General features: G+C 36.8%; 1 protein-coding gene across 1 annotated transcript in view; it reads right to left on the bottom strand.

The window, feature by feature from the left end:
• Ccdc171 (coiled-coil domain containing 171) overlaps positions 1–14,460 on the bottom strand; it is a 310,385-nt gene that overhangs the window by 248,220 nt on the left and 47,705 nt on the right. The window contains exon 7 of the mRNA XM_013020745.1: positions 5,010–5,156. Coding sequence (XP_012876199.1) covers positions 5,010–5,156 — 147 coding nt within the window. The remainder of the gene's footprint in view (positions 1–5,009; positions 5,157–14,460) is intronic.

Here is a 14,460-nt window from a genome sequence, read left to right as displayed (position 1 = left end):
AAACAGAATAATGAAATGTGTTGAAATTGTTTTGAAAGGGGGAGAGGATAGAAACCCTGATGGGGTAAATTCAATAGGGATACACTATATACATGTATGGAAATGTCATGAAACCCTGTTTTGTACAACTAATGTGTGCTAATAAAATAACTGAAAAAAGTACCTTCTGCTCTTCTTTATGTTACTGTAATATAGCTATGACTGACAGAGCAATTTAGAATTGATTTGCAAAGACTGTCTTTTCCCACCATAATCTTCAAGAGCCTTCTCAGTTCTTTCAGAATTAGGTTTGCATCTTCTCTTTTCTCTTTTCTTATTGAGTTAAGCTTATTTCCCATGATAATAAACTCCACTAGTTGTAAAGAGGTTTATAAAAAACATAGATATTTCTTTTCCTAGTTCACTTTTCCCTTGATTCTGTAGTATCCAGCACCACATATATAAAATTGGACTGGGAGTTTGTTTCTTTTTTTTTAATCTAAGAAACCATTGATCCATGTTACTATGACTAAGCCACACAATGGTATATAGCTTATCAGATTTTTAAATTAAATATACATATGAAGATTTATTTGGCCAAGGCAAATAATCACCTTCTGTAAAATAAAATTATTTTTTAAAAAGCTTCATTAAAATTTAAGCCATTTATTAGGCTAAAAATCCATTCTATTAGTTGCTTCAGTTAGATATTATTTAAAATGTGTCCTACTAGGCTGGGAAGGTAGCTCAGTGGTAGAGTGCTTGCCTCGCATTCATGAGACCCTGGGTTCCATTCCTCAGCTCCACATAAACAGAAAAAGCCAGAAGTGGTGCTGTGGCTCAAGTGGTAGAGCGCCAGGCTTGAGCTAAAGAGCTGAGGGACAGTGCCCAGGCCCAGAGTTCAAGTCCCATGACCAACAAAAATTTAAAAAGGTGTCCTATTAAACATTTTAACAATTTTCCTTTACATTATTTTCATGTGATTATTTTCAATTGTTATAATAATGGTGATATACAGAGAGGTTACAGTTACATAAGTCAGGTAATGAGTACAATTTTTTTTTTTTTGGACACTGTCACTCTTTTCCCTTGCTCTCTCCCAGCATGCAATTCCTTTTAAATGCCACTTGCAATTACTTAAATCACTAGAATTACTTTTATGCCTCCAAAACTGAATGCAAAACTAGAATAAAATATGTTTTAGAAAGTTAACTTCTTCACCAATGTGTCACCATATGTTCAAACAGATTAACACAAAATATATTCATATATGCATAAGGCAAATATTTAAATATAAATAAATATAAAGAATTATAGATAAACTAGAAAATTACATCCGCCCACTTCCTTAAACGAGAATAAAAAGAGACTATCTGGACTATCTTTTTAAGCTTTGAGCTCCAAAAACAAAGATATTATACTATGAAAAGTGTTTACTAAATAACCAAGAAAAGCCAACAAATAAAAATAAACTACTAGGCTGGGAAGTTGGCTCAGTGGTAGAATACTTGCCTCACATGAATGAAGTCCTGGGTTCGATTCCTCAGCACTACATAAGCAGAAGTGGTGCCATGGGTCAAGTGGTAGAACGCTAGCCTTGAGCTGAAGAGCTGAGGGACAGCGCCCAGGCCCAGAGTTCAGCACCCATGACTGACCCAAAAAAATATTAGAACTACTTAAAATAATTACTTATAATAATTTATTATTCAGCCATAACAAAAAATGGTATTGTGATACTACAGCATGAATGAACCAAGTAATTGTTATGCTAAATGAAAAAATCAGAATACACAAGTCTGTTAGGAAAACAATTCATCATGCTTACTGATCCGGGGGTATAGTAATAGGACAAGACAATGATGTTGAATAATATGAGATATTTTACTGGAACAGGGAAAACTTTCTAAACTTGATGGTGATGAGGTTGTACAATGCTCTGACTATACTAAAAGTCCGTGAGTTGTACATTCTGAATAGTCAAGTTGACAATATGCAAAATAAATCTCAATAATTTTCAGCTGTCAATATTATAAGTCAGGGCTGGGAAGGTGGCTCAATGGTAGAGCGCTTGCCTTGCATGCATGAGGCCCTGGGTTCAATTCCTCAGCACCACGTAAGCAAAAAGAAAAAAAAAATATTGTAAGTCAAACTTACAGATAACTATTCTCATAAGTAGCCAAATAACTATCCCTCCAAAACTAACACAAACTGGATTATTATCTAGAAAATAAATCCAAAACCAGAGGAGGCTGGACATAGAAATGCACAGCAAAGATCATGGGAAAGGAGATCCAAAACTACAGTAAAGTGCATGAATCATCTGGGTGCCAGTGGCTCACACTTGCTTGTCATCCTAGCTACCCAGGAAGCTCAGGTCTGAGGATAAAGTTTCAAAGCCAGCCTGGGCAGAAAAGTTTATGAGACTTTTATCTCCAACTAAGCACCAAAAAGACAAAACTGAAGCTGAGCCTCAAGCAGTAGAGCAACAGCCCTGAGTGAAAAAGATAAGACCATCAGTTCAAGCTTTAGTACTAGCACAAAAATAAATAAATAATCAAATAAATAAATAAATAAAACAGTATAATAACCAGGCTCCATTTTCTTTTCCTATTTTTCAACAACCAAACCAGAAATATGTAGATCACTCTTTACAAAAAGAAAGTAAAAAGACGTATCTCAAACTTTTCAAAGGAAATATTATAATATTGTTTCCTTAAACACAATATTCATGTGTATGAGTAGTGTATGTATTTATATATGTGTAAAGGTATGTACATATATATGGATTTACATATGCTTATATATGCAAATGTGGATATATTTACATGCATATAATACATGACCACTTTTCCAACTGGATGTCCAGTAGGCATGTCAAATTTGAAGTATCTAAAACCTGACTCCTTTCAAACATACTCTACCTATATTCTTCACCAGTTCTGTTAATGAGAATGCCATTTCTTAAACGTCTTTCACAGTCTCCTCTACTCAACTCAATTAACCAACAAATCCTACACATCAATTACAATGTATAGGTATAGACCTAAATGAGATTTAGTTTCACACTATAAGCATACACATATTTATGCCATTTATAAAAAATTATAATTTGAATAATGCCTGCACTTTTGATTATACTTGCCTGTGAAACTAATATGGCTTCTAAATAAATACATTATTTTTTAAATATTCACAGTTAAAATTATATAATATCTGGGGAGTTTTTCTATATTAGGTGGGACAAAGATAAGTGAGTCAGAGTAGAAATGATACCACACTGTACACACATAGCAGTTGAAACCCATATGAATACTACTAAATCCATTATAGTACTTTATATGTACTTAACATTTTCTATAATTAAAATTTAATTAAAAAAAAAGGACCAGGAAATCTGGAGATGAATGAAGAACACAGTAAGTACAGTATTAGGCCTCTCATCAGCAATAGCAGACCATAAAACCACTAAGGCAAGGCCTTCTTCAAGTTACAAGACAGATGGATTTTAAAATAAAATTCTTTATTTAGCCAAGTTATATCTATCCCAATATTGTGAAAAATATGTGATTAGATATGCAAGATTATGTAAGGTTGAGATCCCAAACTCCCTTTCTTTCGAAACCAGACCATGTATTCCTTTAAAATAAAAGTACTATGGGATCTAAAAAATAAGTACAAAAGAGAAATAAAAAGCTGCAAGTGGAGGTGTTACTTAACTGTCTAATGATAGAGCACTAGCCTTGGGCAAAACAGCTTGGGGACAGCACCCAGGCCCTCATTTCAAGTCCCAGGACACACACACACACACAGAGGAAAAACCTCATAACAATATTAAATAATTGCAGTGAATTTAACAAATATATCTCTAGTATCTGTTATTACATATTCCTTATGTTTACTTACCTAGTAAGAATATTAAATTTAGGAGAAAACTTTCTTTACCTATTGAAATACTTCATTCCCCAGAAAGTAAAAGAAGTTTTAAAAAAAGACAAAAATATATACCAATTAGATCTCTCAAAATTAGTTAGCATCACCATTCATAAAGTCATATTTTTCTTTGTAGACTAATGTTCTTTTCTTATCTAAAGTCTTATCTAAAATCTTTCTACAAACCCTGCTAATATAAATGATTTACACTATAAAAATAGAATTTAATTTTATCATTTAACCCCTGAGTATACCAAAACTTTTACTGTGTTGCTTCCTCAACCTTAAAATATAAACAATTACTCTCAAGCTTCCCACATATTGTATGAGAATTAATCGTTAAAAGTGAAATTTCTATTCGGTGCTAGTGGCTCACGCCTGTAATTCGGGCTACTCAGGAGGCTGAGATCTGAGGACCATGATTCAAAGCCAGTCCACAAAAGTCTTTGAAATTCGTATCTCCAGTTAATCACAGAAAAAGCCAGAAGTGTGGTAGAGTGTTAGCCTTAAGCAAAAAAAAAGCTCAGGAATAGCACCCAGGCCAGAGTTTAAGCCCCAGGACCTGAAAAAAAAAAAAAGGTGAAATTTTTAACCAGGCACTAGTGGCTCATGCCTGTAATCCCAGCTGCCTAAGCAGCTGACATTGAGAAGTGCACATGCAGCCAAGACAGAAGGTCAGCCCGGGGAAAAACATTTGAAAGACCTCTTTACAACTGAGAGCTGGGCACAGTGGTGAACACCTATCATCCCAGCTCTGCTGAGAAACCTAAAATAAGCAGATCATAGCCGGGGCAGAAAGCAAGACTGTATCTCAAAAATAACTAGTTCAAAAAGACTGGCTGGAGGTATAGCTCAACAATAGAGCATCCAGCCTAGCACGTATGAGGTCCTGAATTCATTCTCAAATATACTTCCTGCCCATCCCCCCCAAAAAAATGTTGTTTAAATCAGGCACAAAATGTAAAATGCTTTGTTCAAATACCAAAAAAGCCAAATATACAATTTAAAAGCCTCCCAACAATAACTGCAGTGTAAAATTTTCTCTAGGCTTAAGTCACTACATGATAAATATATGTATGCTAAAAATAAAATAAAACTACCTCAAATTCTTTTCTAAGACATTCTTCCCACTGAGTGCTAAACTCAAGTTCACTTGTTTGTCGCTGTAAAAGGTCAGAGCAATCTGTATGTTCTGCTTCTAATTGTTCTACTTTCTTCTGCATAGTTTGTACAGCACAATCTTGTTCCTGAAACACAATTTATTTTTGCATCAATAAAATTTATTAATAGCCATCAATGATTAAATCTGTGATCAACTGTAATAGGTTAATTTACTTGGGAAAAGAAGCTCTACATATGACTAAAACTGAAGATATAAATGGCATACCAGAATATTGTGTTAGTTTAATTGACCTCTATGGGTATTTACATAAAGCTATTATTCAACTGTCACATATAATGTTTTCCTCTCTCGTTAAAACTTCATCGTATTTAGTAATGCAATGGATACAGTCCCTCTGTGTAATGTGGAATGATTAGCTTGAATTACTAATAATGACCCATGAGAGATATTTATGTGAGATCAGGGTACTTAAATTATATGCTTATAGCTCTTAAAATTGTATCCACTAGATGGCTGTGTTTCATTTCCTTCTCAATATTCAAAAAGTTCAAATTTGCTGTATTGTTGCAAGAAATATAACTAAAAGTTTTCTTCTATTTAAAACTATCTCCTTTTCCAAATAAAGTCAAAACTTGGAAGGTCAGTCATAAAATTAACATACATATCACAGATATTTTCTGCAATAACTAAATCTAGAATAATCACTCTCATTTCAAGTCTATACAAGATCGCTCTTCCCCACCAGCACATTTTTATTCATGGACATACACATATATGTTTTATACGTGCTTTCATGAATTCCTAGCCAACCATAGGTATCAGAATCTAGGAAAATGATTCCAAAATATAATTCTCTCATCAAACACTGTAGTTGGAAAAGTATCACTTTTACAAAGTATTTACAAATACTACTATCTGACATTACAAGTTTCTTTGCTTCAAATACCCAATGCACTAGTACTAATTCAGTCACTGTTAAGTTATACACCCACTTAATTTATGAACATAAAATTTCTAAATTTCAATTATCCAATTAGATCATGAGAATATATATCACAAAATAATGAGAATATAAATCACAAAATAAATTAAACAATGTGAATAGGAAATGGATGTAAGAGGTTTTCTTGGGATAACAAAAATGTTTGGAAATAAAAGTCTGTGGTTGTACAACTTTGAATATACTAAAAACTACTGAATTGTATACTTCAAAATAGTGAATTTATAGTATCTCAATTATATCCTCAAACATATAAACAAAACCAGCAAGCTGGGAAAAACAAACAAACAACACAAACAAAATCAGGAATTAAAAACAGGAAAAGATACATAGAAAAAAAGATCAAAAGAATTAAAAATAAAACCTTAAAAATACCACAGAACATGAAAAAATATATGTTGAAAAAATAGGAAAGATAGGTAATTTATGGATAAGTCCAGAGAGTTCAATATTCAACTAATTTGATGGGTCCCATAAAAGAGAAGAATAAAAATCCAAGATGTTAGATATGCCTGGAGATGTTGGGGTGTAGTATAGCAGTAAGTTGACCAATTCAAAAGGAACTCCACAAGCAATGTTTACTTGTGCCTGGCACACCCACCAGCCAAAATCCCCGTTGCAAACACACACAGAGGAAGCAAGCTGCTCCTCTTTTATCCCTAACTCAGCAGGCCCTGCCCTTCTGCTTGGATTGGCTAAGGACAGGTTCACAATCTGCAACAGGATGTGGCTTAATTAACAGGATCGGGATTTCTTTTTTTTTTTTGTCGGTCGTGGGGCTTGAACTCTGGGCCTGGGCGCTGTCTCTCAGCTCTTCAGCTCAAGACAAGCGCTCTACCACTTGAGCTACAGCGCCACTTCCGGTTTTCTCGTGGTTTATTGGAGATAAAGAGTCTCACGGTCTCTCCTGCCGGGGCTGGCTTTGAACCGCGAGGATCGGGATTTCTTAATTAACAAGAACAGGACATAACTGATATTCAATAGCAAGATGTTTTAAGTGTAGCAGAAAAAGAAAATAACTATAAAATACAATCAACCAAGGCTAAACCAGGAACTTTTCAGAAAAACAATTCTCACAAGTTTCACAGAAAGTAATCCACTTTAGTTGAAAAGAGAGCTCTTCTCACAGAGAAAAAAAAATCATATGAAAAGCATAAATCTGACCTACAATTTGTTGATAGTCATAGCGTGGTCATGAAGCTTGAACTGAGGGCCTGGGTGCTGTCCTGGTACTCTTTTTTTGTCCGAGGCTAGCACGCTACCACTTGAGCTACAATGACACTTGCAGTTTTGGGGTGGTTAATTGGAAATAAAGTTTCAGACTTATCCACTTGGGCTGGCTTCAAACTATAATCCTCAGAGCTCAGCTTCCTGAATACCCAGCTGGAATAGCCCAGTGCCCAGCTGGAAGGATTTCTTTTTTTTTTTACAGACTCCACAGACCTGGAAGTAGGCTTCAGTATGCTTCTTTTGAGGGATATTATTTCTACAAAGTCCAATTTTCCTGAATCAAATTTAACAGAACTAGCTGGGCACCAGTGGCTCACGCTTGTAATCCTAGTTACTCAGGAGGCTGAGATCTGAGGATCGCGGTTCAAAGCCAGCCCAGGCAGGAAAGTCCGTGAGACTCCTATCTCCAATAAACCACCAGAAAACCGGAAGTGGCGCTGTAGCTCAAGCTTGCCTTGAGCTGAAGAGCTTGAGGGACAGCGCCCAGGCCCAGAGTTCAAGCTCCATGACCAAAAAAAAGTATATATATTTATCCTATATACATGTGACCACTATTAGTTTTTTGTTTGTTTGGGGGGCTGGTTTGGTTTGGTGCCAGTATTGGGTATTGAACTCTGGGCTTTTTCCACTCGACCTGCTATGAGGTGCTCAAAAAATTTACTTCATATAATTTTTGTTTGTTTTTACTTTTTGATTAGTCTATGTTTTTACAACGTATAACTCACCTGAATTTGCATAGTAGATATAAATTATATAAAAGAATACATATATTTATTCAGAGAGAGGTTGGATTACACATAGATACATAGACAGAAATACATCATTTGTTCCAAAAGAAAGTTATGAATAATTATCCTTACATACTCTAGTCCAAAATGTTTACTATTCTTAAGCTTTTCTTTACAAATTTAAATATAACAAGTTAGCATTTTAACAAGTGGTGACAAAAACTATTATTCATTTTAATGAAGTGATGATTTTTTTATAATTTATCATTCTCAGACCAAAGAGGAGACTATTAAGAGAGAAACACAAAGGTGCAATGCCTAAGTCCAGTGCCTCTTCATATTTACATAAAATAATACTGAAATGAACTCTAAAATATGGAAACAAGAGACCTTTATTTTTATTTTTTTTATTTTTTTATTTTTTTATTTTTAGTTTTAGTTTTGATGATTCTGTCTTCATTACCTTATATGTGGTGTGTTCAAGTGTACATCTTTGGAAGGGTTTGGGGGACTGCAGAACTCAAGGGAAAAAGGGTAAAAAAAAAAGTTCAGCAAGGGAACTCACTGGACACTGATGAAAAGTGAACTACATAACTTGTGAGTGGCGATGAGAGGGAGGAACTGGAGAAAATGTGGGAACAGAAGACACTGTATGAAAGGAAATGACTCATTATCTGACTCATGTGATAGTAAGCCCTCTGTACATCACCTCTAAAATAATAAAGTAAATTAATAATTCAAAATCTATCATTCTCAGAACCCTATGACACTGAGTATATAGTGTGCACCAATTATTACAGCTTCAGTAGTCAATCCAAACCTATGCCCTTTTAATCTTCAATAGTTCAATTGTTAATCATATAAAAATATGGATGTGGGGCTGGGAAGGTGGCTCAGTGGTAGAGCACTTGCCTTGCATACTTGAGGCCCTGGGTTCGATTCCTCAGTACCACATAAGCAAAATGAAAAAAGCCGGAAGTGGAGTTGTGGCTGAAGTGGTAGAGTACTAGCCTTGAGCTGAAGAGCTGAGGGACAGCGCCCAGGCCCAGAGTTCAGGCCCACGACCGGACCCAAAATATATATATATGGATGTGATATAAAAATGAGTGTTTTAAGTTTTTAAGAAGGAAGTTAAGCCGGGTGCTGGTGGCTCACGCCTGTAATCCTAGCTACTTAGGAGGCTGAGATTTGAGGATCATGGTTCAAAGGAAGCCCAGGCAGGAAAGACCATGAGACTCCTATCTCCAATAAACCACCAGAAAACCGGAAGTGGCATTGTGGCTCAAGTAGTAGAGCACTCACCTTGAGCTGAAGAGCTGAGGGACAGCGCCCAGCCCAGAGTTCAAGCCCCATGACCAACAAAAAAAAAAAAGGAAGTTAAATCTATTACTGAAGAAGTAAGCAGATGTCCAAAAAAAGACATTTCTTTGGCTGTATAAAAGCTTTCTAAACTGCTGTAGTACCATTTGTCTGTTTTTGTTTTTGTTTCCAGTGTTTGGGGTCTTATCCAAAAACATTATTGCCCATTACTATGTCCTAAAGCATTTCTCCTGTTTTCCTCTAATAGTTTCATGGTTTGGGGTAACCTCTAAGGCTTTAAACTTTTTGAGTTGATTTTTCTACCTGGGGAAACACAAAAGTCTAATTTCATCTTCTGCTTGTTGTACATTTCTCTCAGAACTAGTTATTGAAAAGAGTATCCTTTCTCCAGTATGTGAACTTAGTGCTTTTGTCAAAAATCAGTTGGCTGTAGATACCTGGATTTACTTCAGATTTTCCTATTCTGTTCCATTGATCTGTGAAGTCTGTCTCTGGGTCAATACCATGCTATTTTGTTTTTCAGTTCCTGGGCTTTTTGTGTGACAGTACTGGGACCTCAACCCAGGGCCTCTCATTCTCCCTTGGCTTTCTGCTTACAGATGGAACTTGAGCCATGTCTCATTTTGACAGGTTAACTGGAGAGAGAGTCCCTCAAACTTCTGTACCCAGGCTGAATTTGAACTTCAGTTCTTTAGGACTTAGCCTTCTGAGTAGCTAGGATTACAGGCATGGCCACAGGTGTTACTATCATACTCCTTCTTTGTATGTATATTTTAAAGTCAAGTAGTGTGCTTGCCTTGCATGCATAAGGCCCTGGGTTCACTTCCTCAACACCACATAAACAGAAAAAGCTGGAAGTGGCACTGTGGCTCAAGTGGTAGTGCTAGCCTAGAGCTGAGGGACAGTGCCCAGGCCCAGAGTTCAGGCCCCACGACCAACAGAAACGAACAAACAAACAAAAAAATAGTGAATCATCACTCACTAGATGTCAAGTAGTACAATGCCTCCTTATTTTACTCTCCTTACTCAGGGTTGCTTTAACTGCTCTGGTTTTTTTTCTGATTTCATAAAAATTTTGGATTTTTTTTATTTTTGTTTAGTTCTATGAAGAATGTCATTTTGATAAAAATTTCACTAAATCTATAGATCAGTTAATTTCTTAATATTGTACATATGTTAAACACATACCTACATAAACAAGAATATTGGATATTCATGTAAACATTTTAAAATTTGAACCTGGAAATAACTTAAATCCCAATTAGTAATGGTTAAATTAGTTATGTTACATTAACATTTATATTTACTATAAAATAAAATTAGTGAACTAGAACTAGTTATTAGCTGTGATAAATCTCAAAAAGGATAACCTGGACAAACATGCATACTGTGTAATATTCTCTATATGTCACACAGAATGTAAATGAAACAAATTGCTGAAATAATAATATGGCTAGTGTCAAAAGTAAACAGACAGCCAGGTGCTAGTGACCCATGCCTGTATTCTTTGCCATTCAGGAGGCTGAAATCTGAGGATCAGGGTTCGAAGCCAGCCCAGGCAGCCAAGTCCCCGTGAGACTCTTATCTCCAATGAACCACTCAAAAAACAGTGACACTCAAAAACAGTGACACTCAAAAAAAGTGACACTATGGCTCAAGTGGTAGAGTGCCTTAAACACAGAGGCTCAGGGTCAGCGCCCAGACCCTGAGTTCAAGTCCCACAACCAACAAAAGGAAATAGAAACTAAATATCAAATATAGAATGGTGGATCTGTTGATGAAGTTGGATGGTAGTATGATAGAAAATTCATTAAAACAGCTAGTCTTCAATGATACAACACTTAAGCAACTACAGCAAACACTAACATGATGTAGGTGGAAGATACTAGTTACTTTAATGGTATTAGTTGGTTGTAATGGGTACTTGCCATAAAAGCTCCTGAAATTTTCATACATTCAAGTGGTCAAGTTTATGATTGTATCACTATAAATCTGAGTTTGAAATATATTACTCACACATTAGATTCATTTGCTAACAACCTATATAAAGCTAACTTTAAACATTCTGTCATAGTATTTATTTTTTAATCATACCAAAGACTACCAGATAATTAATGTGAAAAAGAATGAGAGTTGGCATGTGTACATGTACACCACAATATAATTCTTACTGCAGGGGCTGGGAAGGTGGCTCAGTGGTAGAGTGCTTGCCTTGCATGCATGAGGCCCTGGGTTCGATTCCTCAGCACCACATAAGCAGAAAAAGCCGAAAAAGTGGTGCTATGGCTCAAGTGGTAGAGCACTAGCCTTGAGCTGAAGAGCTGAGGGACGGTGCCCAGAGTTCAGACCCACGACTGATAAAACAAAAACAAAAAAGAATATCTCAAAAATAATTCTTACTGCAGCAGCTCAGTGTGGGTTAATACCTATTATAATCCTATATACTGAAAAGACCTAAGCAGAAAGATTCTGAATTCAAGACCAGCCAGAGCAAAGTTGGCAAGACTTTATCTCAGAAACAAACTACAAATAATAGGGACATGGCTCAAGCAGTGATGTTTAAGTCCATGCACAAGGCCATAGATTCAAATTCTCTATACCACAAAAAACAACAACAAAAAAAAAAAAAACAGAAAATTACAGTACAGACATTTGAAATTGATGTTTCTTCTTTGTGCCACTAGGGGGAGGTGTTGAATTTAAAACACTTTTAAATGGGGCTCGTTTTTGAGCTGACATTTAACATCCGAGGAAACCACAGTCCTGTTAAAAAATAAACTTGTTTTCACATATTCCAAAAACAGAGGCAAAAAGTATGAAACTATATGAACGTATATAGACGTTTCTCAAATCCAAAGCACAGTTTCAATTGTAAAGCATTTAATTATAAAAATATAGTTAGAAAAATACCAGAGCAAAGTATTGCTTCCTAGCTCATAAAACATATCAAAAGAGCTAGTTAAGGGGCTGGGAAGGTGGCTCAGTGCTAGAGTGCTTGCCTTACATGCATGAGGCCCTGGGTTCGATTCCTCAGCACCACATAAGCAGAAAAAGCCAGAAGTGGTACTGTGGCTCAAGTGGTAGAGCACTAGCATTGAGCTGAAGAGCTGAGGGGCAGTGCCAGGCCCAGAGTTCAAGCCACACAAACTGGAAAAAAACAAAAAAGAGCTAGTTAAAAATCTCAATCTAGTATCAACTTATTCCTTGACAGATTCAAGTATCACCTCAATATATTCCCAAAGCCAGAACTGTTCTATAACCAAAGTTTGTTGATAGTAGTCACTCATTCCTATAATTCCAGCTACCAGAAGGCAGAGGTCAGGAAGTTTTGCAGTTCAAGGCCAACTCAGACAAAAAATTAGCATGATCCTACTTTAGTCAATAAGCTGGGTGTGGTGATGCTCACCTGTCATCTCAGCAATATGGAAGACACAGGTAAAAATGTAGGAGAGTTGTAGGATTTGCATGGCCAGTTCCATGCAAAATCATGAGAAACAATCTTAAAATTGCCTGGGTTCGCTTCAATCTTTAGATCTCAGCCTCCTGAGTAACTAGAATTTACAGAAGTTAGCCACTGGCTCCAGCTAGTGTTTTGTTTTGGGACTGAACTCAGGCCCTCACACATAAAGCAAAAAACAGGCTGGCAGTGTGGTTCAAGTATCAGAACATCTGGCTAACAAATTCAAGGCCTTTAGTTTAAATCCCAATACTAAAAAAGAAGTTTATTGCTGTCAAATATCAATTGATACAATATGTGTCCTGTGTATCATAATTACAAAACCATAAGTTTGTTGACCATGCAATTATACATCTAAGCATTACACAAGAGAACCACTCAAAGAGTATGTATAGAGAAGGATGTTAGTAAATCTGGCTATTTTGGCCCTTTGTTGCTGGATTTTTATTTATTTGTTGGTCATGGGGCTTGAAATCTAGGCCTGGGCACTGTCCCTCAGCTCTTTAGCTCAGGGCAAGCCCTCTACCACTTGAGCCACAGCACCACTGGTGGTTTATTGGAGATAATAGTTTCATAGACTTTCCTGCCAGGGCTGGTTTAGAACCGTGATGCTCAGATCTCAGCCTCCTGAGTAGCTAGGATTCCAGGCATGAGCCACCGGCACCCAGCTATTGCTAGATTTTTGTCTGTTTGTTCCCCAGCTGTTGCTGGATTTTTTGTTTGTTTGTTCATTTTTGGTGTACTGTGTTTGGGATTTAGTTTTTATTTTTTGTAATAGTACTATGGCTTGAACTTAGGGTGACTGGGTACTGTCACTTAGTTTTTTCTGCTCATGACAGACCTTCTACCACTTGAGCCATAAGCTCCACTTTCAGCTTTTTGGTGTTAAGTGAAGATAAGAGTCTTATGGATTCTTTTGCCTCACTAGCTTAGAACCAAAATTTTCAGACCTCTGCCTCCTGGGTAGCTAGAATTACAGGTGTGAGCCATCAGCACTAGCTGGTACTTTTGGGTTTTTTGCCAGTCCTGTGCCTGGGGCTTGAACTCAGAGCCTGCATACTGTCTCAAGCTTCTTTTGCTCAACATTAGCACTCTACCACATGAGCCACAGTGCCACTTCTGGATTTTATATTTATGTGGTACTGAGGAATCGAACCCAAAGCTCCATGAATGCTAGGCAAGCACTCTACCACTAAGCCACATTCCCAGCCCTGGTATTTTGTTTTGATGCTAGAATTTTTTTTTCTTTTCTGGTAGGTCGTGGGGCTTGAACTCTGGGCTTGGGCGCTATCCCTCAGCTCTTCAGCTCAAGGCAAGCGCTCTACCGCTTGAGCCACAGCGCCACTTCTGGTTTTCTAGTGGTTTATTGGAGATAAGAGTCTCACAGACTTTCCTGCCTGGGCTGACTTTGAACTGTGATCCCCAGATTTCAGCCTCCTGAGTAGCTAGGATTACAGGCGTGAGCCACCAGCACCCAGCTTCTGATGCTAGAATTTAACTCAAACCTTTTCAAATGCTAAGCAAGCAGTCTTCCTCTGAGCTGTATCACCAATCCAATAAAAATTAGAACAAGGGCTGGGAAGTTGGCTCAGTGGTAGAGCACTTGCTTTGCATGCATGAGGCCCTGGGTTCAATTCCTTAGCACCACATAAGCAAAAAGAAAAAAGCCAGAAGTGGTGCTGTGGCTCAAGTG

Source organism: Dipodomys ordii, unplaced genomic scaffold (genome assembly GCF_000151885.1).
Source record: "Dipodomys ordii isolate 6190 unplaced genomic scaffold, Dord_2.0 Scaffold53, whole genome shotgun sequence".
In the NCBI taxonomy this organism is placed as follows: Eukaryota; Metazoa; Chordata; class Mammalia; order Rodentia; family Heteromyidae; genus Dipodomys; species Dipodomys ordii.
Note: the sequence above shows the minus strand (reverse complement) of the source record. Positions and strands in the feature narration are given on the sequence as shown.